The 23615-nt window shown below is 41.7% G+C and overlaps 1 protein-coding gene across 1 annotated transcript in view; it reads left to right on the top strand.

The window, feature by feature from the left end:
* The window catches only part of EPAS1 (endothelial PAS domain protein 1), a 75411-nt gene that overhangs the window by 25017 nt on the left and 26779 nt on the right, over nt 1-23615 (top strand). The window contains exon 2 of the mRNA XM_084202084.1: nt 16748-16938. Within this exon, the coding sequence (XP_084058210.1) occupies nt 16748-16938 (191 nt within the window). The remainder of the gene's footprint in view (nt 1-16747; nt 16939-23615) is intronic.

Genomic DNA, 23615 nt, shown 5'->3' with positions numbered 1-23615 from the left:
TAAACACAACTTGAGTGAAGTTAAACTTTGAGTAACATCAAAGCTGTATTACCATGGCTGGATAACAAAGCAGTGTCATGTGTTGGCACTGTGCTTACACCTGAGAGAGAACAAAATGGAGTAGCAAAACTGAGGGAGTGTGAATGCCAATGTAGATACAGGGGAAACTCTGCTGTTTGTCATATTTACTTACTTATTTGTGATCTTGTAGGTATGATTGGATGTTGAACAAAGCAGTTTCACTGCAGAAAATGGTCCCCAGTTCCCTGATGACAGAGTGAAATAGAGAGGTAGCTCCCAAAACTACTGAAACAGTAGCATGAAAGGAAATAGAAAAACAACACCTCTGGTGAAAACTCAGTGTAAAATACAGATGGAGATGCAGAATTAAATCCTCAGGACAGCTAGTCTTAGACTAAGCTCTAGTTAGAACTTCCAATTCTCCTTCAGGGAGGAGGAGGACGCAAGGGCTCAACTCCTTCTGGACTGTGATGTGAGTGCCAGAAGCGCACTAGAAAATGAGCCCATTTAGATAGTTTAGGTGAGCAGTTGGGCCAGGGATAAAGCATGTAAGATCAGAGATACTTGGGCAGACAGCCATGAAAAGAAGTTTACTCAGGCCAAATAGGAAAAGGCTTTTCAATAAATGAAATGGACTCTGCTTCACAGGACAGGTGTTCTCACTAGGGGAGCACTTACCTTTCTGAGGAGGGCTGGCAGTGGCCTTGCAAGAACAAGGGCTAGCATGGGGCTCACTGAGCAGGAAGCCATGGCAACTTGCCATGGGTGAGGATACAGCAAGCTTGTGAGCAGAAACATGGGAAAAAAATACTTGAGCATACAGAAAATAGATCCTGACATAAGGTTTGTTTTAGTTTTTTGGGTTGTCGGGTTGGTTTGGTGTTTTTTTGAGGGCTGAGTTGTATCTGCACAGTTGCAGTCATGTATATTTGTATGAAGGTACTGCTTAATAGAAGGTACATTTTTATCTTCCCTTTAAAGTTTTTATCCAGTATCTTTTCCTCTTCTTTACTGGATCCCTGTGGGAAAAAGAAGTGTATCTTTCTTGATGAAGCTACTGTGCAGGCTGAGCCCTTTTGTTCTTAAGAAGTGTTCTTCATGGAGTTAAACAGAATCTTTGTCCTCCTGACAGTTCTCAAAGCCTGGTTAATTAAGATGATCAGTGCTTGCATAACTAGGACTTGACAAAGTCCAGATGTTCCTGTATTTCAGGCACACCTGCCCCTTTTCCCCTCTGAGAAGCAAGACACTTAGGGTGAAAAGTTCTTAACTCCTCTCTTTATCTAATTCTAGATGTGCACTTGGAAATGCTTTCCATATTCTTGAAGTCTTTCTGCACTCATGGGATTTTTTTTTTTTTTGGTTGTGTGCTTTCCCTTTCCTCTCCCTAAATCTGCTGACGGCACTCCCAAATCTTTATCCCATTTTCTGAATTGTGTTATCTACTTCCTCCAGAGATGGTTTGATAAAAATCTGGTTTCCAGTTCTCTCCATGTTTCAGGCTTCTGTGTGGAAGAGAACATAATTTAATGAACCTCTGTTTGTGGTCTTTCTTGCTTTTTTATATGCTTTTCTTTCCAAATGCTTCTCAATATTTTATTTCTTTTTCTCTACTGAAATAGATTTGTATTGAGGCATTGGAAATGCTGTATCACAGACCAGTTACAGATTCATTCTCCCATGGCCTCTGGAATTATGTGAAACTCCCGTTGTTTTCTATAATAGATTTATAGGAAAAGTTACTTTTTTTCCTTGCAGAGCCCTTGTTTTGTTTAAACTTTTTCCAAAACTGTTGTTTCTACCTACTTTCTCTTAAATCTTTATCCCTCTTTCTTGGTAGCCAAGTAACAGAGACAGTTGTGGATATCTAGATGTTCCTTCCCATGCTGAACAGTCACTGCCTCTTAATAGCTGATCTGGTGTAAGGAGTGTGATATGTCCCAGGAGAGTCTGAGAGAAAAGTATTTCCTGTTTATTGGCATTAAACAACACAAGAAAACATAAGACTTACTTTGAAGAGTTGTGTTCCAATCTGCCATTGGTGCAAGTCAGGATAACTCCATTGAAGTTAGTGTGATGAGGCAAGAATTGATCCCAGAACAGGTGTGATGTGACGCCTCCGAGAAACGTTGGAAGAGGAGACCTTGCTTTTGTAGTATCATGGGCTAGTATCCTGAACTCTATTGTGTCCCCCCTGTGTCCTCTTCCTTTGTACCACAAGTACCATTGTTTGGATGGAGTTTCAGGTGTTTTTTGCTGTCACTCCTCTCCTCGGGTCCCCTGTTTGTGCATGGGGAGGAGTGTCAGTGTTGGATCCCTGCTCTGAGTCAGATGGGTCAGAATGGGACATCTCATGTCAAGTATGTTTTTCACAGTGTTTTTGTTGCTGTTTTGTTTTTAATGCCAAAATGAGGAAGTGAGGAGTTTAATACTTCAAGATGATAATTTAAATAAATGCAGCTCCCAAAAATGTGGGTAAGACATGTTTTGAGATTAGCTTTGCAAAGCTGTTTTAGTCAACTGTACCTCAAAGGGTATGCTCTATGGCATTCCATCCTTCCCATGTAAACACTAGGGAGGGAGAGGTCATAGAAACAGGCTTTGCAGCTGCTGCCTGTAACCACTCTTTGGGTTTTACTGTCCAGAGTAATCTGTCTGTAGAAATGTTTGTGCCTGGCCCAGCGAGCGCAGGCGGTGTGTGACAGCGAGTACGAGTGACAACAGTGACTCTGGAAGCGCCTGAGGAGTGGCTTGCTGTGCAGAGCTGCTGCCTGTGGAAGGCAGAAGGGGAAACAGCCTTACCAGAGGGAAACACTGCATTTTCTGGGAACTGGGGTGGGGAGCGTTTGCGTGTGTGTGGCTATTTTTCTCCCGAAACCCCACAGCTTATCTCGCTTGTTTCTCTGTCTCTTCTCTCCCCTCTGGCCAAAATCGAATCTGTAATTCTTTGCTCTTTCCTGCTTGGCCCGATATTTTCTCATGTTGAACGCTGGGTTTGAATTTGCACCTAGTTTCTGCACAGAACATAGGAGTGATGCAAGACCTGTTGGTTAGGAGGTTTTTCCCAATATGAACAGAGACTGAAAGTGAAGTGGTATTGGGTTACACCAGTGGGCCCAAAATAACTTAAGGCCTTTAAAAATAGGCAGTAAGAAATAAATTATAATGGAGGAAAAAGAAAATCTATACAAATATTTTGACAGTCAAGGTGACTGACCAGTAGAGCAAGTTTCTAAATGCTGCAGTGGGTTGGCTTTGGTTCTCCATCAAGTTGGTCAGACTGTTGTTTTAAAGAAATGCTCAGCTTCAAATTGTATTAATTCAAGTGAATCGTGCAGCCCCTGATCTACAGGTTAGACAAGTTGTTGGCACTCTTCATTTCTGGGCTGATGAGGTTTGACGCTGTCATTCATCCTTCTCCCAGAGCTGTTAGCAAGCTAGAGCTTCAGGGAAACAAATCTTCATTCAGGTTTTTAATAAAACCTGCTGCTGTAACCACAATGAACAAAATCCCTGTGTCTGCAGAGGCACAGACCTTCACTCTACCTCACTATGAGTTGGAGTTTTGAAAATATAGCAAATAGAGGAGAGCCTCTTTCTTCTTACATCCACGTCTTACATGGTGGATTGGTTTTGTTCACTGTGTTTTTAGAAAGGTTTTGCCAGGCTTTGTTGGTTAAAGCTAAACAACCTGTTCTCAGCTGTGGTAAACATTTATTGGTAGATAACGAAGCTTTATTTAGTATCAGTCATGAAAATCACCTGTTTGATTCTTAGTGATCTGAGAGATTGGTTTCCTCTTAAGTGGAGAAACTGTGGTTAAAATATTCTTCCCCATGGGTTTGTTCTGGTAATGGCTGTTGTCTTACAGTCCTTGAAGATTTTTCCCAGTGTTTTCAAGTTTTCTTGAAAATCAACAGAAATTGAAGTCCATTATCTCTATGAGGAAATGATAATAAGAACAAGGGAGAAAAGTTTATATAGATAATTTTTATATACAGTCATGAATAAAATGGCTTTTAAAATTTTTTAAATGTGTAATAAAATCAGTAGTATGTTCATGAAGTGTATTTCTCCAAAGCTTGTTGCTTTATAAATGTACCATTGACTAAAAACTACGTTAAATCAAGTCATATTTGTACAACTTAGATTGTCTCCATAAGATGTTACTATGCCTTGCTCTTTAATTATGACTTGCTTTCCATATGCCTCAGTCTTAAATGTATTTCACAGTAGCATAAAGTTGTTCCAGTAAAAGAATTAAATATTTATTTATGTTCTGTATTCTGTACTAAAGGACCATTTTTTCCCCCTATCTGTGAAGGGGTAAATATATTTTTATAACTATCCTTGGCCACAGCAGCATGTTCTGTACAAAGGTAGCTAACTGCACTGGCAGACACACACAGTTCAAAAGAACACAAGAAGCGAGGTTCCCTTTTGGATTCAGCTTCTATCAACATGCCTACGTGGTGCTCTCTCTGCGCCTGCCTCAGCCCTCCCCTGCACTGCTGCTCCTGGTGGTACAGTTGTTTCTCAGCCTACCTCAGCTTTGGCCTCTATACCATCCCAGTTGTGTTTTCTAACAACAAAACCATGATTTTTGGCAGTGAGTGCAGCTTCCTTTCTTTTTTTCTTAATTTTTTTCCTTCTTTTTTTCCATTTTCTGAGAAAGCAGTTAGGTTTTGGGAAATTATGCAGTTCAGTTGATTAAGTTACATAATTTAGGGAAAGGATGAGAAGAATAAAAATTTTATTTTACAAGAACCACTGTAAGGAGGCACAAAGTATGTTTACAAAACAGTGTTGGTAGTTACTGGGTTGAGAGCACCCTCACTCCTGACTTGGGAGATGCCATCTGTTTTGTGTAACTCCTGTGGCCACTTCTGTGCGTACTGATCCAGTTGCAGGCATTTCAGCATGTGCATCTTGGACATTCTCATCAGAAATTTGGTTGCTGTATAGTTAGAATCATAACAGTGAATATTGAGGTACCACACCCTGACAGATGCACAGTTCTGATCGATCTCCAGGACCTGCCTAGTTCTGATGCGTTGTTAAACTGACAATTGTGGATGGCATCATATGAAACAAAAAAGTCTTGTTTCTTTTCTGGAAGAATTGAGTTCTTCCTACCTGTGGTTTTCATAAACAATTTCTTACAGCTGACTCCTGCCTCCTGCCCTCTTGGGGTGATGGGGCCATGATGCAGATGAGAATCAGGCCCAGTATACCCATATGTGCCTTGTTTGCTTAAACTTAAGGAGTGCAAAAGCTCCGACAGGAGTAACGGCAAAACAGTTCTGAACTAAGACCCAGAAAATAGAAAAAAATGTGGCCATGTGAATTTACTTTTGTATATATACATAATTTTTTCCTACTTTTGCTGCTTCTCGTGTTCATATTTTTTTTTCCTTTTCCCAGAGTAATCATTTTTTTAATTGTAGCTACATAGAGGTTTAGGAGTTAGTTGTCAGTAGGAGCAGGGAAGCAATAAAGCAAGAAACACCAGAAGAGAAAGACTGCATCCAGTTATTTACCTTGTGTTACAATACAGACTGCCTTTATACCAGTTCCCTTTGAAAGTTAGTGTTTAGTGAGTAATTCAGGGTGATGTGTCAGAGGAGCTAGCGGCCAATTCCCGACAGAACCAAGCCTTAATTTTTAAAATATTTTAAATACTGCAGTTGAGTGTTGAGGGGCCACAACTGTTTCCTCCTCAAGTACTGGAGTTTCGATGTCCCTCTGGCTTCTGCCACAAGCATGGGTGTGGAGGGGCAGGTCGCAGTGAAAAGACTCCTCAGGACTTTGCCAGGAGCTGAAGATGTGTATTTTGGGGTTACTGATTGCCCTCAGGTTACATCACTCCAGGCTCTGATTTTAGCTGTAAATTTAGAGGAATTGCCTAACTTGGCTGAAGTGACTGCTGCTTTTCTGGCCAGGTAGCTGATGTGATCTTACCCTGGGGTATCAATCATTTTACCTCGTAGTAAGCAAAGAACAAAATTTACCCCAGCTGAAGCTACTAAATTTCGATTTTTATTGACTTAAGCCAGTGGCAGACTTTTGAATACTAATGAGAACTCAAAATCACAGCACGCAAAGTTAACACTGCTCCAGTTAGGAGGAGGGAGACAATGAAAGAGCTACTGTATAAAATAACAGCCCTCCGAAGAGAAAGCAGGGGCTGAGAATGAGCTGTGTCCCAGGATGTTTGTACAGACAAAACCCACACCCCAGAGGGCAAAAAATGTAGCCTGGCCCTCAAAATCTGCACTTGATCATTGTTGCAGGAAGTGGAGGAAGCTGTGTTACAAGGAATGATCAAAATTTAGAGCATCTGTATTGTTACTTTCAGGAATTATTATTCCCTGCTTGCCAAAGAAATGGCTGTTTAATCTGTCTTTCTGGATATCCATCATCTTACCATGGATGGCTACAAATTGCCAAGAGATAGAGAAGGAGAAGTCATTAACTTCCATCATTACCAAGTGCACATTAAGATGGTTAAAACCCAAAAGCATGGATTTGGATGGCATTATTTAATCCAGAATGTATTGCAAGATCTGTTTTCTTAACTTTAGTATTAAAAGATTTGACACTTCAGGAGGACAGAGCACGACTTATTAACAGACAATGCTGCAAAATAATTTTAGTGAGTGTTTTGAATGTTCTCTAAAGGAGACAAAACATTTTCACTGGGAGTTGGCGTGTGCCCCTGCTGCAGTCTTCAGGGCATCCATCACAGAGACCTCATGCTTGAAACAAGGTGACATAAAGTGGGGGAATTTCTGTTGTGGATGCTCCAGTGCCTTCCTATACAGAACTTATGAGTAAGGGTGCTGTAGTGAGCATCATCAGAGAGCAGCCCAAAGCCTCAGGAGAAGGAGCTGTTTCTGTGCTCCCAAGGCTGGGGCTTCACCTGCTCAATTGTTGCTCTGTTGGAGACCTCACTGACTGTGATGGAGACAAGCCTCTGTGAGACTGGCTTCCAGTTTACAGCTGTCTGCTGGTTTCAGAGATCCATTTAATTATGGATTATTTATTGCTTCTTTCTCTCTGGCTGCTGTTTTACCTGAAATATTTTATTAGTTCTAGGTGAAATTGGTAGGAAATACAGTTTCCTACAGCTGAAATGCATTATAGTGGACTGTTAAGCAATTTTTTCAATTGTGTCAATATAGTTACTTTTCAATCCCTATAAATGCTTGTTATCATGTATTTACTAGCCAATACACTTTTAAATTTCAATTTTAGTGTAAAAATTAGGATGTCTATTTGAGTCAGCTTACATAGAGAGCCTGGAGGTGCATAAGAGAAGAAAGGTGATGTGGAGAGGTTTTGGTGGATGGCCTCTCACGGCTCTTTTTAGTGAATATTTCTACATCTTTAGGCTTGCTGATTTCTTGGCAGGGGTTGGAGAACCTACAACATATTGAAGGGTCGGCTGTTTATTTTCCCTGTGTTGTTTTTATGTACTGAAATATTGTAGTGAAAATAGCTGGGTGGGGTGTAATGAATGTTTTCAAAGACCTTCCTTTGAAAGAGGCTTTTTTTCAGCCTTTGGTGGTCACCACCCATTTTCCTGTGCTGTGCAGGCCTCTCTCATTGTTCCTACCCACAAAGGCCCCTTGTGTGAACCTGTCAGCAAATGTGCAGCACAACAAGCTAAAATGTCATGAGATAGTGGTCCAAGCCTGCTGAAGCCCCAGGGTTTGCCCCCACAAATGTTGGTGAGTATTGCCCAAGGGACAACACAGAGTTAGATCATAAAACTTGGGATTTGTCAACAATGCTCTGTGTGCTTCTCTGAACTGTTTACAGTTGAGTGGGTTTGGGGCTGAAGCGTAGGTACGCATACCACTGATAGCAAAGTCATGCCACGGCAATGTTTGTCCCTTAGGCTTGAAATCAAGCTTAATGGAAAAGTTGTCCCTGTTTACCTGCAGTTGTGCCATCTTGTTAAATAATTCCCGTTGTGGTTTGGTATGGGCTGGGGATGTGGTCAGTGCCCCATTGAAAAACGAGGCTGGTTTTGAATTTAACTGTGGGGCCCACCTCCCTCCCCCCCACCCCCAGCCTGCAAATGGCACTTCTTCACCTTTAGCTTTAACCTGCTGGTGAAGAGATAAAGCACATCCTTTCATATGTGTTTTTTAGAGTAGGTAAATAGTTGGGTTATCTGAAAACAGATCTTAGCAATACCTGCTGAGCCTTTGAGCAACAATGTGTATGGACCTCTAGATTAGCTGTCAAAATTGACTGATTACTGCAAGTAATGCCCCAAGATAAGGATCTGTAATCTCTCAAACACAAATCATTGATAGCCATCTGGGCTTGTGCATTGTCATAACCAACCTTATCCCCACCACTGCAGTGCCATTCCAGGAGAGAAAAGCAGAGTGATTCATTTCTCACCCACAAAAAAATTTGGCTGACTTAAAAGGAAGTTCAGTTTTGGCCAATGTTGAAACAGTCATATTTCTGTTGTGTTGTTTAGAGTGGTTGGAGCTGGGCCTTCTTCAGTCTGCAGGTCATCTCTGAAGCTTGCCTTGTCTTGGCTGGTGTCAAGAGTTGATTGCCACAGGGAAGGAACGATCTTGATGGAGCAGAGCAGTGCAAAACCAGTCTGGGGAGAGAAGACTTGAGCGGACATGAATGGCTGGCCCACTGAGATTTGTTTCTCTCCAAATGTCTCTAATATTTTTGAGAAGATGGAGGGTGTGTTTCACTGGTCTGTTTAAAATGTGGGCTGCAGCAGCTTTACAAAGGTGACCCAGAGCTGTTTTGACCTTCTTTGAGCAGCATTGGTGCTTTCTGAGCATGCAGTGACTTGGAGCAGGATACTGCACTTCCTGAAAGCTAAGCCAGAGCAGAGTCATCTAATATAGGCAAAAAGGCAGTGCCACTATCTGCTCCAATAGCTGATCAGCAGCCTGGCATCTTCTCTGCTCGCTGTGGGCCTCAGGTGGTTCCATGGGGCTGTGCCTTGCCCTGAACACAAAGCATTTGGCACATCCTCTGAGGTACCAGGCTGGTGCTGGCGTGGCAGCTGCGGGACAGGCTGGCACTCTCAGCATCGTAAAATAATCCAGGAAGAGATTAATGGCTACTGAAATCCTAATACTTATCTTTCTGGTCAAGGTACTCATAAAACCAGAGAAAAAAAGGAAGAACATAAATCCTTAGACATTGTTTTGCTTACTATGATTAAATTTATCATACTCTGTTGACATATTTGAACCTAAATACTTTTAAAAATGTCAGTGCTCCTGCAGCCTCAGGGAGGTTGCAGCAACAAGGTTTGCAACATTGAACTTCCAAAGTGCTAATAGTTGCTTTGATAACTTTACTATTTACAGTGATACCTTAAATTGCACTTGTAAAATGTTTTTCTTTCAGTGGCTACATTAAATGCAGTTAGTGGTATAAAAAAGATGCCAGTGCTATAAACATTTTAAAACTGTATAGGTATAATGCTTTTGCTCTTAGTACCACATTCTTTTTCTTTTTTCTTTTTTTTTTCCACAAATCAGTGCTGAGAATGTTAATGAAAATAAATAAAACACAAACCCAATACATTTTAATTTTTATTACTAAAGGTACAATCAGAGCTTCAGACACTAGAGAAGTTATAGTCTTATGTGTGCTTTTGAGGTACATATAAATTTATCCCCTGTAAAGAAAATCTATTCTTGGCTGTGTTACTGTCAGCTGTGAGGGTCTTGGAGTGATAAGGACTTAGTGAATCATAAATATGTTTGAAGGCACCAAACCTTTGGTAATCATTTAGGTCTCATCTCTTGATACTGTAATTGTAGTAGCCAAATCCTCTACTGTTGTGCCAAACATTCTAATGAGAATGGAAATGAGTTCCTCACTGCTAATGCAGAGTCTTCCCTCCTCTGTGCCTGAGACACTCAGATGTCTCATTTTCCTATCATCTCACCTTTGGTTTTAAGCTCTGCTGAAGGAATTACGTCTATTGCTATGGCAGTGGGTGCCAAGCTTTGCTGAACTAGCAGGGATTTGTTATTTAATGAGTATGTACAGAAACACAAGAAATTCCTCAAACAAGCCAAGGAGTTCGTGGTGAGTTACTGTAAGTTAGGGCAGCTTTAAAGGAAGGGTGGAAGATACTTCATTTCCTTTTTTTTGTAATAGCCCTTTCTGTTAGTTGCCTTTATTGTTACCTTCGAACTTTCATTTCCTTTATTAACAAATTCCCCTTTTGGCGTCCTTTGAGTTTATTTTGTGTCTGTACTGGGTACTGTATCCCAGTGGGCAGCAACACTGCTTTAGCACTTGCCCTCCATGAGCACTCCACATATTTCAAACTGGTTTTAGGTTTTTTTTCATCTACCTGAAAATAACTCTGTGTCCTTTCCCTTCCTTTTGCTCTTGCTGGTGTGCTGAATCTGGGGATCTGGTGTCTTGTCAGGCTTTAGAAAGTTATTTTCACTGGAAAGAGGTATAATGAGGGATCTACATGGCACTGTGTATGAGTTTCCTTCACAGTTTTCGTAGTTTGGCCTGAGTTTCTGAGGAGTGAGTAAATTGCTGCTTCTAGCACTTTTTATTTACTGTGGGTCACTTTTATTACTTTAACTGAGGGACCTTTCAAAAGCACAGCATGCCATCCAGAAAAAACTGCTTGTCAGGTAGAATGGTTACAAATACTTTTTAAAGGAATTTTAAGGCTAAGTAAGCATGACTGCTGGCTGCTTGGTGTCTGCAAGCACATCTCTGGGGCAGTCAAGTGGTGTGGTTCTGAGGTAGCTGTGGAGTGCCTCACAGTCAGCTAAACTCCTTTTTTATTATTCTGGTTCAAATCAACTAGGGATTTGCCAAGCAGAAAGTAATGCAAAATATAAACTCAGCAAAAAATGTATTTGCTGGTTTGAAATAAATCTTTTTTGTTATCTAAGGTAGTACTGCCTGCTAAAATACTTGTATTGAGTTTTTACAGGTTTTAGTTTGAAATTTTTTATGCTAAGCATCTGATATTTCCTTTATCTGTACTGTAAAGTATTTTCTTATCTTTGCATGCACAGAATGTATTTTCTTGTTCTGCAAGTTAGCATTTGATGCTTTAACTCTAAACCATTCAAAATGAACATTTGCTAGAGAAATTACATGTGACAACTTAATTAACTGTGGATTCTTGACCTTTAAAGTGCTGAAGCTAGAACCATTTAATAACCAGCCATTGGATATAAAGTAATATGCTTGTTGTTTTACTAGCTTGCATACATGGCAGTTTGAAGCAAAGTCCAAGGGTCACCAAAATCATGAAGTAAACTCAAGCGGGTCTGTCTGAACTGCGTAATTCAAAGTGCTGTCCGGATGTGTCACACAGAATGTAGGTACGAGTGAAGGCTACCGGCTTACTTAGGAGATATTTTTCTGCAAGGTGTGCATTTCAGTTCCTCTGAAAGCTTCTGTGATCTGGAGCCTGCACAGTGGGAGTGTATTTCAGTGCAGTTGCTGCACTGCTGAATCTTAAACAAGTGTGTGTGTGTGTGTGTGTGTGTGTGTGTGTGTGTGTACAACCTGAGTATCAACCCACATGGACTCGTGAAGAGCAGCGAAACCCGAGCCGAAGACTGCAGTCCTGGGAAGTCCCTCCATCAGCTTAGAGAAGGCCACCAATGTCCTTGACAGAAGGGAGGACCCCTGACGCTGACTGCCTGGCACCCTCATCAGCTGCGTGGGTACCGAGGGCTCTGAGGGGGTTGGCACAGCCTGCGGGAAGGACCAGGCAGATGTAAGGGTGGAGGTGGTGGGCAGGGATTACTGGTGGAGATGAAGTACTGCTGGGATTTAAACTGCAGAGAGCGAATACAGTCCCAGGCAGTGGAAAGAGGACTGAAACCTCAGCTCAGTCCCTGGCTGCTGAGATGAGGACTGTGTAGGCACTTAACCAAACTTTGGATCAGCGAGTGACGCCGTGTGCCGAAGCTCCCAGGCGGGGTATGATGTGTGTGCCTCATTGTTTGTGGGGCTGATCCTTCCTGTCTCTGGGTCACAGGTACCTTCTAAGGATATGCTGCAGCAGGACAGTGGCAGCAGTGCAGCCTCTGGATGAGGCAGGCTCCCTCAGCAGTTTTCCTGGTTGCTGGAGCCTGGAGCTGTCACAGCAGTGGGCACTGGGAAGGCAACTCCTAAGCTGACATGGTAGTTTTGCAAGATTGTTTAAAGCAGATGGGTTATGTGGGTCTTCAGGTTTTGCCAATAAGTTGCTGTCCCTGAAGTTTGCAATCCTGCAGTAAGAGAGGCTTCAGAAAGTCAGATTATGATCTTCACCCCGGGTGTGCAAGACCTTTGTCTGCAGGCATTCCTGCTGATTTCAGTGAAGTTGTGTTGTAAGGGCCTGCAATGAGCAAAAGAGATAGGAATCTGGCTCCTGGGATCCATGCAAGGCATTTCTACATCACCTGGGGCGTTTTCACTCAGTGGCATCAAGAGGTCTGTTCCTGGGCATGGGTGTACCCTTGGGACTAGTTTGGTGTTTGGATTCTAGGAAGAAGCATGGAGAACTGCTTATGAAAATTTGGAAGCTTCACCTTGGGAGCACAAACAGTTGCCAGTTGTTTGTCATTTTTTCTCACGTGCATTGGCCCATAAATTCTATTTTCAGAGTGCAAACTAAACCCACCAGGAAGGAGTGGGAAATCATGTAAACAGCTGTTCTGAGGATACAGTGCTGTACTTGTGTTCTGTGTCACAGAACTGCCTGTGCCTCCGGAACTCTTCCTTTCCCAATGGCTTGCACGCCCATAAGCAGTGCAGCACTGGCATATCATCCAGCAGCCCTGGGAGTCCTTGCTGGGAAGCGACACCTCCCTGTTCCTTCTCAAGTCTCCTGACCACCATTTATGTAGCCAAGACCTGAATGGAGTCACCAGACCCATTCCTCAGCTTGACTTCCCCATTTCCAAAAGAAATTTGAGCTTCTCTGTTCCTTTCTTGGTTTATTAGGACCAGTTATGCTGTGATTGCAGTGTGAGGGTGCGTGTGCAGCTCAGTGGAATCTTATCCTGCCTGATTCTGGGGCTCCTGAAGGAGCAGGTGTCCAGGAGCTCCCTGGAGGCTTACCTTGGAATACCCTGGGGCTTTGGACCAGCGTAGGGTGGCTTGATTGGTGGTGCTTTTCTCCGCTCGTCCCTCTGCACTTCTAGAATTCTGTCAGAGCGAGCGAGGTTTCTGCTTGCGTTGCTTTCTCCAAGCGGTGACACACACGTGTGCTCTTTTTCTGCCACACAAGTGGGTGGTTTTTGTGCTAGGAGGGAATGATTCATAAATTAGCTAGAGCCCAGGCCTTTTCTCTATTGCCCGGGTGATGTGTGAAGGGGATTCAGCATCAGCCTTTCTTTCCTCCTGGCCTTCAGTCGTGCAGGTTGCAGTCACTTATCCGCTCTCCAGCTATGGGGGGACCAGCCTCACCCAGGCTGAAATGCTAATCATGTGGGGTTAACTGCAGAGAGAATTATTAATGGCCTGCAGTCTGCAAACAAGAATAATGAAAATACTGCTTTTTGCAGAATTCTGTAACTCAACTGCAATTTTGGGAGTCTTTTGCAACTAGGACAAGTAAGCGCAGAATGACCATCTTGGACGTGGACATCCCTGGGAGGCACAGCAAGCAAGTTTAGATGAAGGTCTTGAGTGGGGAAGCGGCATGAGGGCGTTTTGGGTCTTGGTGGGCTTCTGCTGCCCTGGCTACAATAGCACTACAACTCAAGGGTGTGCTGTGTGAGGGGAGATGGGGAGGAAAATTGAGGTGCAGGAAGCCACAAGGGGAAAATGCTTAATAGGCAAGTTGTTTGTTATTGAAAATTATCATGGATGAGCAGAGAAGTCTTTTGAAAACCACCAGGCAGGCTGATTCCTCTCCCTGTTTTCTGATGTGAGAAAGCTCTTGTGTGGTGTGTAAAGAACGGAGATGTCTCTCTACAGAGGACCTTAGCAGGACAGTCAGAAGCAGTGTTGAGGGAAAGCATCTGTAACAGAGAGAGAGAAAATCTTTCTCTGCTTATAGTGTTAATTATTAGAAACTGTGAGCCACCCATGGTTATTGAAACCAGCTTGTCTCATTAGCCACACTTCAAAATTATATTTACAGAGGTTAGAAAACTAAATATTTTTCTTTGTGGCTGCAGTGGTATCATGAGAGACCCTGTCTTATACAACCTGTTTTTACTGTATAAATTGTGACCTGACTTTGGCCTTGTTTCCCAAAGTTTCATCATTAAATGAGGAGGGACTGGATCTTGTTTTGCCCAAGTTGGTTGTAATGTGAAAATTGTGGCCTCTAGATTTAGAACAGAGCTCAAACATTTATGGTTCAAGTTATATTTTTCCAGCGGCAATTGGAAATGCTCACAAATACTGCTACAGAGTTTTTGTTCTGTTTGGTTTTGTTTTGCTTCTACTCTCTTATTTTCTTGGTATAATTAGAAACTGAGATTTATTCCCAGTCTAGTGTCTGTATGGGCACAGACCAGGCACATTTTTCTTTAACAAGCAAGAGGTGTTTCTGAAAGTGCCATCAGTATGTGTATTATACCTGATTCTCCTGTAGCCAGCACCTGCCCCAGGAGAACATGAGGCATTTTTTGTTGTATCTTCTCAGATAGTTGTAAGGGACTTTTTTTTCACATGGATGGAGCATGACTCTTACTTGGCAAGGAGAAAAGTATTAAGTTAATGTCACCCTGTGAATTTCCTTTAGATTCAAACTTAGATGGGTTGGTGTTTGCTTCAGCAATACCCTTGAAGTAATTATTGAAGTTGGATCCTGCCATTATGTACTGAGATGTGTGGAGGTCTCCACCAGCGCACGCCTCCTGTAACAGAGACCATGCTACAGAATGTCACCTTGGGCAAATAATTGTGAAAGAGGTTTGCTGGGGGCTGATCAAGGATCTTGAGAAGATCCTGTAAGAATTTGAGCCCCCTTGCCCTGTGGGCACACCCGCTAGTGAGCACCTGTCTGATCCCACATGTGTGCCCAGCTTCGTGTGTTTTGCAGCACAGGGGCTTCGCTGATGTGTTGGGAGCTCCCTCCTGCTTTGAATGATGATGTTGAGTGTCCAGCCTTGTGGAGCCCCAGCTAACACCTTATTGTGACTTTGCTCTTGGCATCTAATGCACGTCCTGGCTGGTTTTCCTTCTTACTAATTTATGAAGCCTCCTGTGGTTTCAGTGCTAGAAGTTTTTGCAGATTGTCTAGGTCTTCAAGAAGCAGTAATCTTCTTTAGAATACTCTGCTATGGATTAATACTTCTTTTCTATTTTAGGCAGTTTAGCGTGAGACCAATCATGATTGAAACAGTTTCTAGACTTAAGTACTGCGATTAATACTTGTTTTCCTCATAATCTTCATGCAACAGAATATATTTATTTAAACTCCTGGTTTTGATAGGGTGGGGTTTTTTGGTTGGTCCATTTTTAGTTTACTGGCTCATTATTTTATATTGATGTTGGAAAAAACAAGTTATAAGCTGCTTTGTTTTTGAGAGCCTCGCTAGTGGAGTGAGGTGCTGCTGGTGATTCTAGAAATAAACGTGCAGCCAAAACAGCAAAACCAGTGGAACTGTTCTACCTGCCACCCTGTTCTGTGCTCAGTCAAGTGGCACTGGTGGACTGTTGCAAGAATCAGCTTGAAAGGAAATGTATTTTGTGTTGGTGTGACTGTGATCCTCAACTGCAAAACCTCAATTCATGCAAGTGTAGGAACTTTTAGTATCAGCAGAGCTACGTGGGGTTGAAATAGCTCATGGTTTTAAATGGATTCAGATGCTTCATGTTCTGAAATTTAATGAAATTGTACTTCATTAAAGAACCTTAGAGTCATTAGAGCTTGCTCCTAAAATGCCCTGTCCCAGAACCATTATAAATTTATTCCTTGCCCTTCTCACATGTTAAATTTAGCTTTATGTCCCTTGGTGGGATAAATGTGCATACTTGCTTCATAAAATGTCTTCCCCTTTGTTATTTCCTGCCCCTCTGTTTTACATGGAGCTCTATTGGTTATGTTCTCTTACTCAAGAAGGAATCTATTTTCACAAACAGTGGAGAAATGGTGATTTAATTAGCCCTTCTTTGGAGAAGCTGTTCTATCTTGCAAGCAACTGTATTTTCCATTTTGTGCCCTTCATGGTCAAAGCAAGATGGCTTTGTGGACAAGTTTTGGATTAAGACCTGAGACAGTTCTATAGACCAACACAATTTGATACTCTACTACTATTTTTATTTTAATGTGGAGTGCACCCATTGAAAAACTCCACAACATTGTTGTATCTATGTCACAGCCATATTCACTGTAATTATTCTAGCTTTAAAAATGGATTGCCACCCCAGAGTAAGTAAATTTATATTGAACAAACAAAAAAATTATTTTTAATGTTTCCTGAATCCAGAAGTAATAATTTGCTATTTCATTTGTAATCTCTTGCCTAAGGCAGATCTCAATTCTGTTGTACTGTGTGGGGATTCAGGGCATTCAAAGGCTGACTCATGTACAGTCTGAGCCCTTTCCAGCTGTGGCAGTCCTCTCCTAATTCCCATTCAAAGGGCACAAATGAGTATTAAAGCTTGGCCAATTGATTTCAAACACTTGACAGAATGGATTCATTGCTGAGAAGATACACTCTTGTAATGCCTCACAAGTTGTGAACTGCATTTCAATAAATATTTTTTCTTTCTCTTCTTTACCTATCAGGAGCAGTTCCGAACGGAGGAAGGAGAAATCGAGAGATGCAGCAAGATGCAGAAGAAGCAAAGAGACCGAGGTTTTCTATGAGCTGGCACATGAGCTGCCCCTGCCCCACAACATCAGTTCCCACCTGGACAAGGCATCCATAATGCGCCTGGCAATCAGTTTCCTACGGACTCATAAGCTTTTGTCTTCAGGTAAGATCTGGCTAAAAGAGCTTAGGTGTCCGGGCTGGCTGATGGCAGCTTGGTAAGATTATGCATGCTCTTCTCTGACTACAGGGTTACCAAAATTACAGTTAGTGCAGGTTTTTTGCCTCTCTAAATAAAACCTCTGAGAACTCTTCAATGTGGTTTATTAATCTCAGTCACGAGATTTTGAGCTTTTAAGAGTTTAATCAGAATTCAAACATATGCCTTAAGCTTCCATGCTGAAACAAATAATTTTCAGTTTGGCGTGGCAAGCATGTTTGTGCCTGCACATTCAAACAGCAGCTGGGATGCTCTGAAGGTCCAATACTTTGTTTGAAAGGAGTAATTGTGCTATCCACTGGCAAAGAGTAGTAGGTAGGTTGCTTAAAACAAGCTGTACTAAGATAGCTAAAACAACTTGATGTGAGTGGATTCTGTGCAGTTTTGCTCACGTTGGACTAGTAGGAAACGTGAACAAGCGTGATTTTTATAGCCTGTGAAAACTGATAAAATTAGGAATATTCTTATTTTGCCCCCTATACTTGAATACACACTTTGATGGAAATATGTGGCTTGGGTAGCCTGTAAGATCAATGCAAACAACTGATGTTTCCAGAACTTTCACACGGTGACCTATGAGTGTTCAGAATACGTTAAGAAAACAATGCCTGCATTGTTTGTGAATGGTAACCCCAGAATTTTGTCTTTTCCTTCATTAATGGCAAGACTCCCAATAAGGTCACGATTGCACTTCCTCTACTCAGAAAAGTTGAGTCATACAACAGCAATTACTTTAATAAATGTTATTAGGAAGCATCCCATTTTGTGGTCGAATTCGCTGTTGGTTTGTTGTTGGTTAGTCTGAAAGATATGGCAAATTCAATTCTGCTTCTTTATGCTCTGTAATTTCTTTAGCACTTTTGGCTTTTGCTGAAGCCTACTCTATAAAATGTAGGTATTTTTTATCTTAGCTTACAGAATGTGGTTTTATCATGTGCTCCTGTGAAAAGAAAAGTTTATGTGCTGAACAGTGTTTGGAAATCGTCTCTGATTTTGTCGTGTAACTAATACTTGAAGTTGCGTAAATAGGTAAATGTTCTTAAACAAAGCCAATTTGTTAGTAATTTTCTCATAAAAACACAGCCTCAGCTTTTCAAATATTTATATGGCAGGAACTGAGGACTGACACACCATAGGAAAAGTAAACTGAGAGGCAGTAACCGATAATATAAGTAATGTGCCTGCCTGTAAAAACTGACATGAAATAATCAGATGCAGTCATCATCAGAAGAATACATTCGCTAAACTGCTAAGATTAAAGTGAACTTTTCAAATTAATTTGCATTTCTCAGTAAGAAAAAAAATCTACTGACTAATACATTTATTTTGATGCTTCTATTGTTAAGGCTTAGACTCATTATTTGATAGTGATGACAATTCAGTATACATGTATAGTATTCATACACACACACAAAGATATTATAATTCTGAGACATATTTCTGTGACAATGTTTGAAAAATAATGTGATTCATGTATAAAATTTACATTTTCTTGAAGTACCACCACCAGTAGTGACAGGCTGTGCTTTAATATTTCATACTTTCTCTATATTGATTATTTGCTTAGCTTTAAATCTGATGGACTCACTTCCTCACTCCAAATATTAACTTGGAGTAAATCCTCTCATTAAAATTTATGTTGATAGTCAAATGCAGATTTGTCCGTGGCTGCATCTTTAGGGACCAGAGGTGTAGATAAGGGTTTCAAAATCTTAGATGCTTTTATTCTGAGGAGTTGAACTTAAGGGACTTTAAAAGGATGGATTTTCTGGAAATTTTGGATATTCTTTTCTGATAATGAAAATACATTATAATTAAGGAACTCAAGTCAGAAAACCTTTTCTGCTGCTCATCTCCTATCCTGAGTATAGCTAACATATAAATTAAATTTCCTATCTTTGTAGACCTCTGAATAATGTCAGTCTTTATAAGGACATTGGTTTTCACTAGAAGGCCATCCAGTTCAGTTCAGAGTGGTAGGGTTTTGATGTGGAGGCTCACAGATGCCTGCCTGTCCTGTTTTGATGTGTGTGAAGCAAGATGGAAAGCGGCCTTGGGTGATGTTTGTGCTTGTTCTGTTCTTGCTTCTGCTTTGGACCCTTTCTGAGCCCCAAGCAAAGCTACAGCAAAGGTTTTAGGTGTGTTGAATTTGGAATTTGACCATAAACATACTGTTGCATTTAAGAAGTTTGATTTGACCGACAGGGAGCATGGGGAACACTGTGTCATCTCTTGATGGATGAACTGGGAAATGGGGAGGTGGAAGTGCATAGAAGCAAATGCCAACCCCAGCCTGCAACCCCCTCTTTGCTTTGTGTTGTCTGTATTGAAATGGTTTGGCTTATTTGGGCTGGACACCTACAGTAAACTGGAGTTAAGTGAGTGTATTTGTTCTGTCATTTGCACATTGAAATAACATTTGCTGCAACGTGAAAAAAAACTTCAAAATGGGATAGAGATAAAACTACTGTTTGATTACCATTTTTCTTGTTTCTAATTTAATCTATCAAGACCTACTAGCACACCATATTTCATTTTGTGTTACTGTTTGTGGGCACGATTCTCAAACGTATCTCTCTGTTTTAAGGCAGTTTTGCCCAAAGCAGAGAGAACAGGGCCTTTCCCAGGACTGTATCCTGATCCTTCTGCAAGCTGATGCTCCAGGTGGGATTTTGGAGATGGCCATAGGCAACTTGCCAGTCTCACTCTGCTGGCACTGAGCGTCTCATGCCCTTTCCTATTGTTCCCCGAGTCGGAATAGGGCTTTTCACTTGTGTAACTCAGGCTGTTTTATTAGCTGTGTCTGCCTAATGATCATTTATCTGTTGGGAAGCCAAGACCTAGGGAAATCTATGCCCACATTCTTTCAGCAGGTGAATGGCAGAGTCCCTGAATCTGAGCCCTCATTGAGAGCTCTCCCGCTACGTGCCTCGAAAAATCCCGACTTCTGGATTGCAGAGTGCATGTCTCCTGCAGGCGTAGCAGGGCCCTTGTCTCCTATCATAATAGGAAATAGCTGGTTGTATATCTCAGAGTTCAAAAGGGTAAAAAATACCAGGTTTGGCTTTATAAAAGTTGCTGCTTTACTTAGTAACACGTTTCCCTTTGATTTTCACAGTAGGCAATTCTGTGTGGGAATGTTGGAGAGGAAGCCTTTAACATTTAGAAATGCAGGCTGTTCGTCTGACGGCCTGATTGAGATTAGTATCACAGGAAGCAAACTGAAACAATAGCTTTATAATACTGTTTCCATGTTGTGCACAGAACAGTACATGGTATAATTGGAATGCTTAGTAGAAATATTTAATTATTATCATCTTAAATATTTTTCAAGATGTCTCCTAATTCTGCTGGCATAATACATTTTTACCATTGCCAGATTCAAATGTTTGGGATAAATTTAGAACTGATCTTTGTTCATTGCAAGTAAAGGTTTTGATCCCATAAAGTTGCTGCTGAAAATAGGCATTCTGATGCTTATCAGTAGTGGAGCTTTTGGATTTGGGATCTTGTGTCCTTCAGTGTGGTCAGAAAAACTGTTAGCAGTATTTTTCCCATATTATTTTCTAGTATAGCTAGTAAGTAAGGCTAATGCTTTTTGGGGAGCTAATAGATGGCAAAAGAGAAAAAATGGCTTTTGCTAAAGAATGGCTGCCTTGGTTAACAGCTAACATTGTGATAGTTGCTAAGGTTGCCTCAGATAATCTCTTCGTGTCTGAATATGAGGAGGAGAGTCCATTTTAGGAAGGCTGTATGCACACTGCCAATAATTTTAAGTGTTTATTTGAACCATGCTGATGCTAAAGGTGTTACAGGAACCAAACTCTTTAGTACAGTGAGTTTCTCTGTGCCAGGACGACAGACTTTTTAATCAGGCTAATCAGGCAAACACAATTTTATTGGCTTGCCTTAATCCCATCCCAATTGTGTGGTCACCCGGGTGTCTTTTCTGTGCAGAAATCCAGCAAAGGAAACTGGCTGGGAGTTGTTCTTGTCCAGGCAGACAGCAGCAGAAATGGGGAGGGAACAGGGATACAGACAGGAAGTTGTTTGGGAGAAGGGAGGCCACAAGGAAGCCAGTGTGAAGGTTTCAAGGGAGGGAGACAACAGAGCCGGAAAGCCAGCAGGGAGCAGAAGGGGAAAAAATAGCTTTTCTCTAGGCTTTTAAGGGAGAGGACAGACTGTAGGGAGAACTGATGTGGGCATTGTTTTTGAATGTCTGGACAAGCTGCATCTAATGTCAGACCATTGTGGCATAAAACAGTGCTTTAAAAATAGCATGTCTACTTGATTGCTTTTATTACATTGGAAAATAGTTTTATGCCAACCATGCTGCTAGGAATGAGAGTGAGTTGGATGCTGAGTGCTTCAGCTGCTTGAAGTGATGTCCCCTTTCAGGGAAGGTGCACCCAAAGGTCCCATGGGACTCAAAGCCTGGTCTGATGGGGTGCTGTATTCCCAACATTCAACACCAATGGCTGCAGGACTCCAAGCAAGTTCCTGGGAGCAGCATCTGAATGATCTGGCTAGATACAAACTCTGCAATCAAAACAACACTAGCATAAGTGTTTTCTTTATTCAAGATTGCTTGTGCACTTGGAGATAAGAGCCCTTCAGGAAGCCTCAAGTTTAAGAGTAGCTTTTTCTTGATGTATCTAAATTGAAAGCTTTTATTGAACACATTGAAAATATCCCCTTGAACAGGATGTACTGCCCTGTCAAGACAGAAAAAAAAGGGGGGGGAAGTGTCTTTCCTTTGATGGAAAACAAGAAACCAGGAAGAGACAAGTCAGTCTCAAAGCTGCTCTCTCTGATGCAGGATGAAGCTGCTGTTAGATCTGCCCTAACTTTTGCCTGCTGACATCAGGCAGGTTTTGCAACCCTCCTCTGGAGTGGCAGCTGCAGCCTGGTATCAGTTATGCACCATATGTAAGCAACTTATTGATACTTAGAGGAACCAGGAGGAGACAAAGCCAGGAAAATTCTGTGCAGGTGATGATGTGACCTCCAGTAGAAACACATTTTATCATTGTCTACCTCTGAACTGACCAGAAAGACCCCTTTGAGTCAGATCAAAGGTGTTGAGAGGAATTATAGGCTGTTTGCTAGGAGGTTGTTTATACCTGCACAGTTATTTCTTTTAAGGAGAAGCCTGATTTTTGAGCCTTCAGACTCGTTCCAAGACGTTGGACTGAAGGAAATGAGCAAGCATCTACGGAAAAAGTGTTCTTAAACTTGGGAACAGTGCACATCCTGACAGTGAGAATTAATCAAAGCTTGTTTACAAAAGTTATTTTTAGCATAAAAGGTTATCATAAACACTGCAATAAGCATTTGCCATTACAGTTCAAAGTTTCTTGTCAATGAATAAATTCTATTTGGCAGTTAGAAAATTTGTCAAAATAAATACTTACCAAAATTTAATACAGACTGAGACATGGAGTGAAAAATACTGTATCAAAATTCAAGAAGTACTGCCTTGGGGCAAAGTGAGCAGTGGATGACCCATCAAATGTTGGGACATGAGACACCATTGGTCTGTTCCTGGTAGCTCTGACAGTCATCCCAGGAAGGCCACAGCAGCAGTTTTACAAGGCTTTTTGACATGTTTCAACATCTCCCAGTCTCCCCTAGACAGGGATTCTCCTCCTGTGTAGGCTTTCCAGAGTTACATGAATACAATCTTGGCTGGGCTCCATCAAGTAGCTATAATATAACCAACAATATGACAGCACTTCATTCTGCTGAATGTGCTGTTAATTTAAACTGGCATATTTGCAGCCCAGTCTTCCTGCTATACTGTGATGATGTCTGAACCGAGGTACTCCCCTTAGTTGAGGGGAGGGGAAAATGTTGTAGGGAAAAAAATAGAAACACATCCTTATTTCAAAATTTAGCTTGCAGCTATTTTGAAACACAATTTTAACAAAAGACCAATCAAACAAACCCCCCCCCCCCCCCCCCCCCCCCATCCCCCTAAAAATCATTATAAACTGAGTCCCACTGTTACTTCTCAAAGACCTGCAAAAACCTGGCAAGCCTACATGAGGTGCTGCTCTCTGGATAAAGTGACCTCAGACCTACTGGAAACCCAAGGCTGAAGTTCTGCTCTCACCTCCTCATGCTAACTTCCCACTTCCCTTTGGTCCCAGCTTTCTCAAATATTTTCCACCTGAAGCTGAATTTTCTTACACTAATGCTCCTGTTCAGCACCAAGGTAAATTAGTGAAGACAATTTGAAGGAAAGTGAAACACAGTTGGGATTTCAGGGAGGAGCCTGCAGTAGCCATGCCATTATTTGTTTTGCATCTGCAAAACAGATTCTTTCTGAAGCAAAGCAGATTTTTGCTAGTGGCAATGACTGAACTGCTTCTGATGTATCACTCTCCTAAAGTCTGTACATCCTCTGTGTATTAGGAGCTAGTGTTTTCCACAGGAGAAAGGGAACATGCTCTAATCCTGACACTGCAGCCATAGGAGGGACTCCTATTTATTATTTATATTACTATAATTATACCAAGTCACCTGATACAGGGCACACCAGGGCACCACAGTGCAGCCCAGCATATTTCTTTGCTGCAGACTTGGGATCCTCAGGTAGCTGGTCTGCTTCAGCGGGTGAG

The sequence above is a fragment of the Fringilla coelebs genome (assembly GCF_963513975.1).
Source record: "Fringilla coelebs genome assembly, chromosome: 3".
In the NCBI taxonomy this organism is placed as follows: domain Eukaryota; kingdom Metazoa; phylum Chordata; class Aves; order Passeriformes; family Fringillidae; genus Fringilla; species Fringilla coelebs.
The sequence above is the reverse complement of the archived record's forward strand: the minus strand, read 5'-3'. Positions and strand labels throughout refer to the sequence as shown.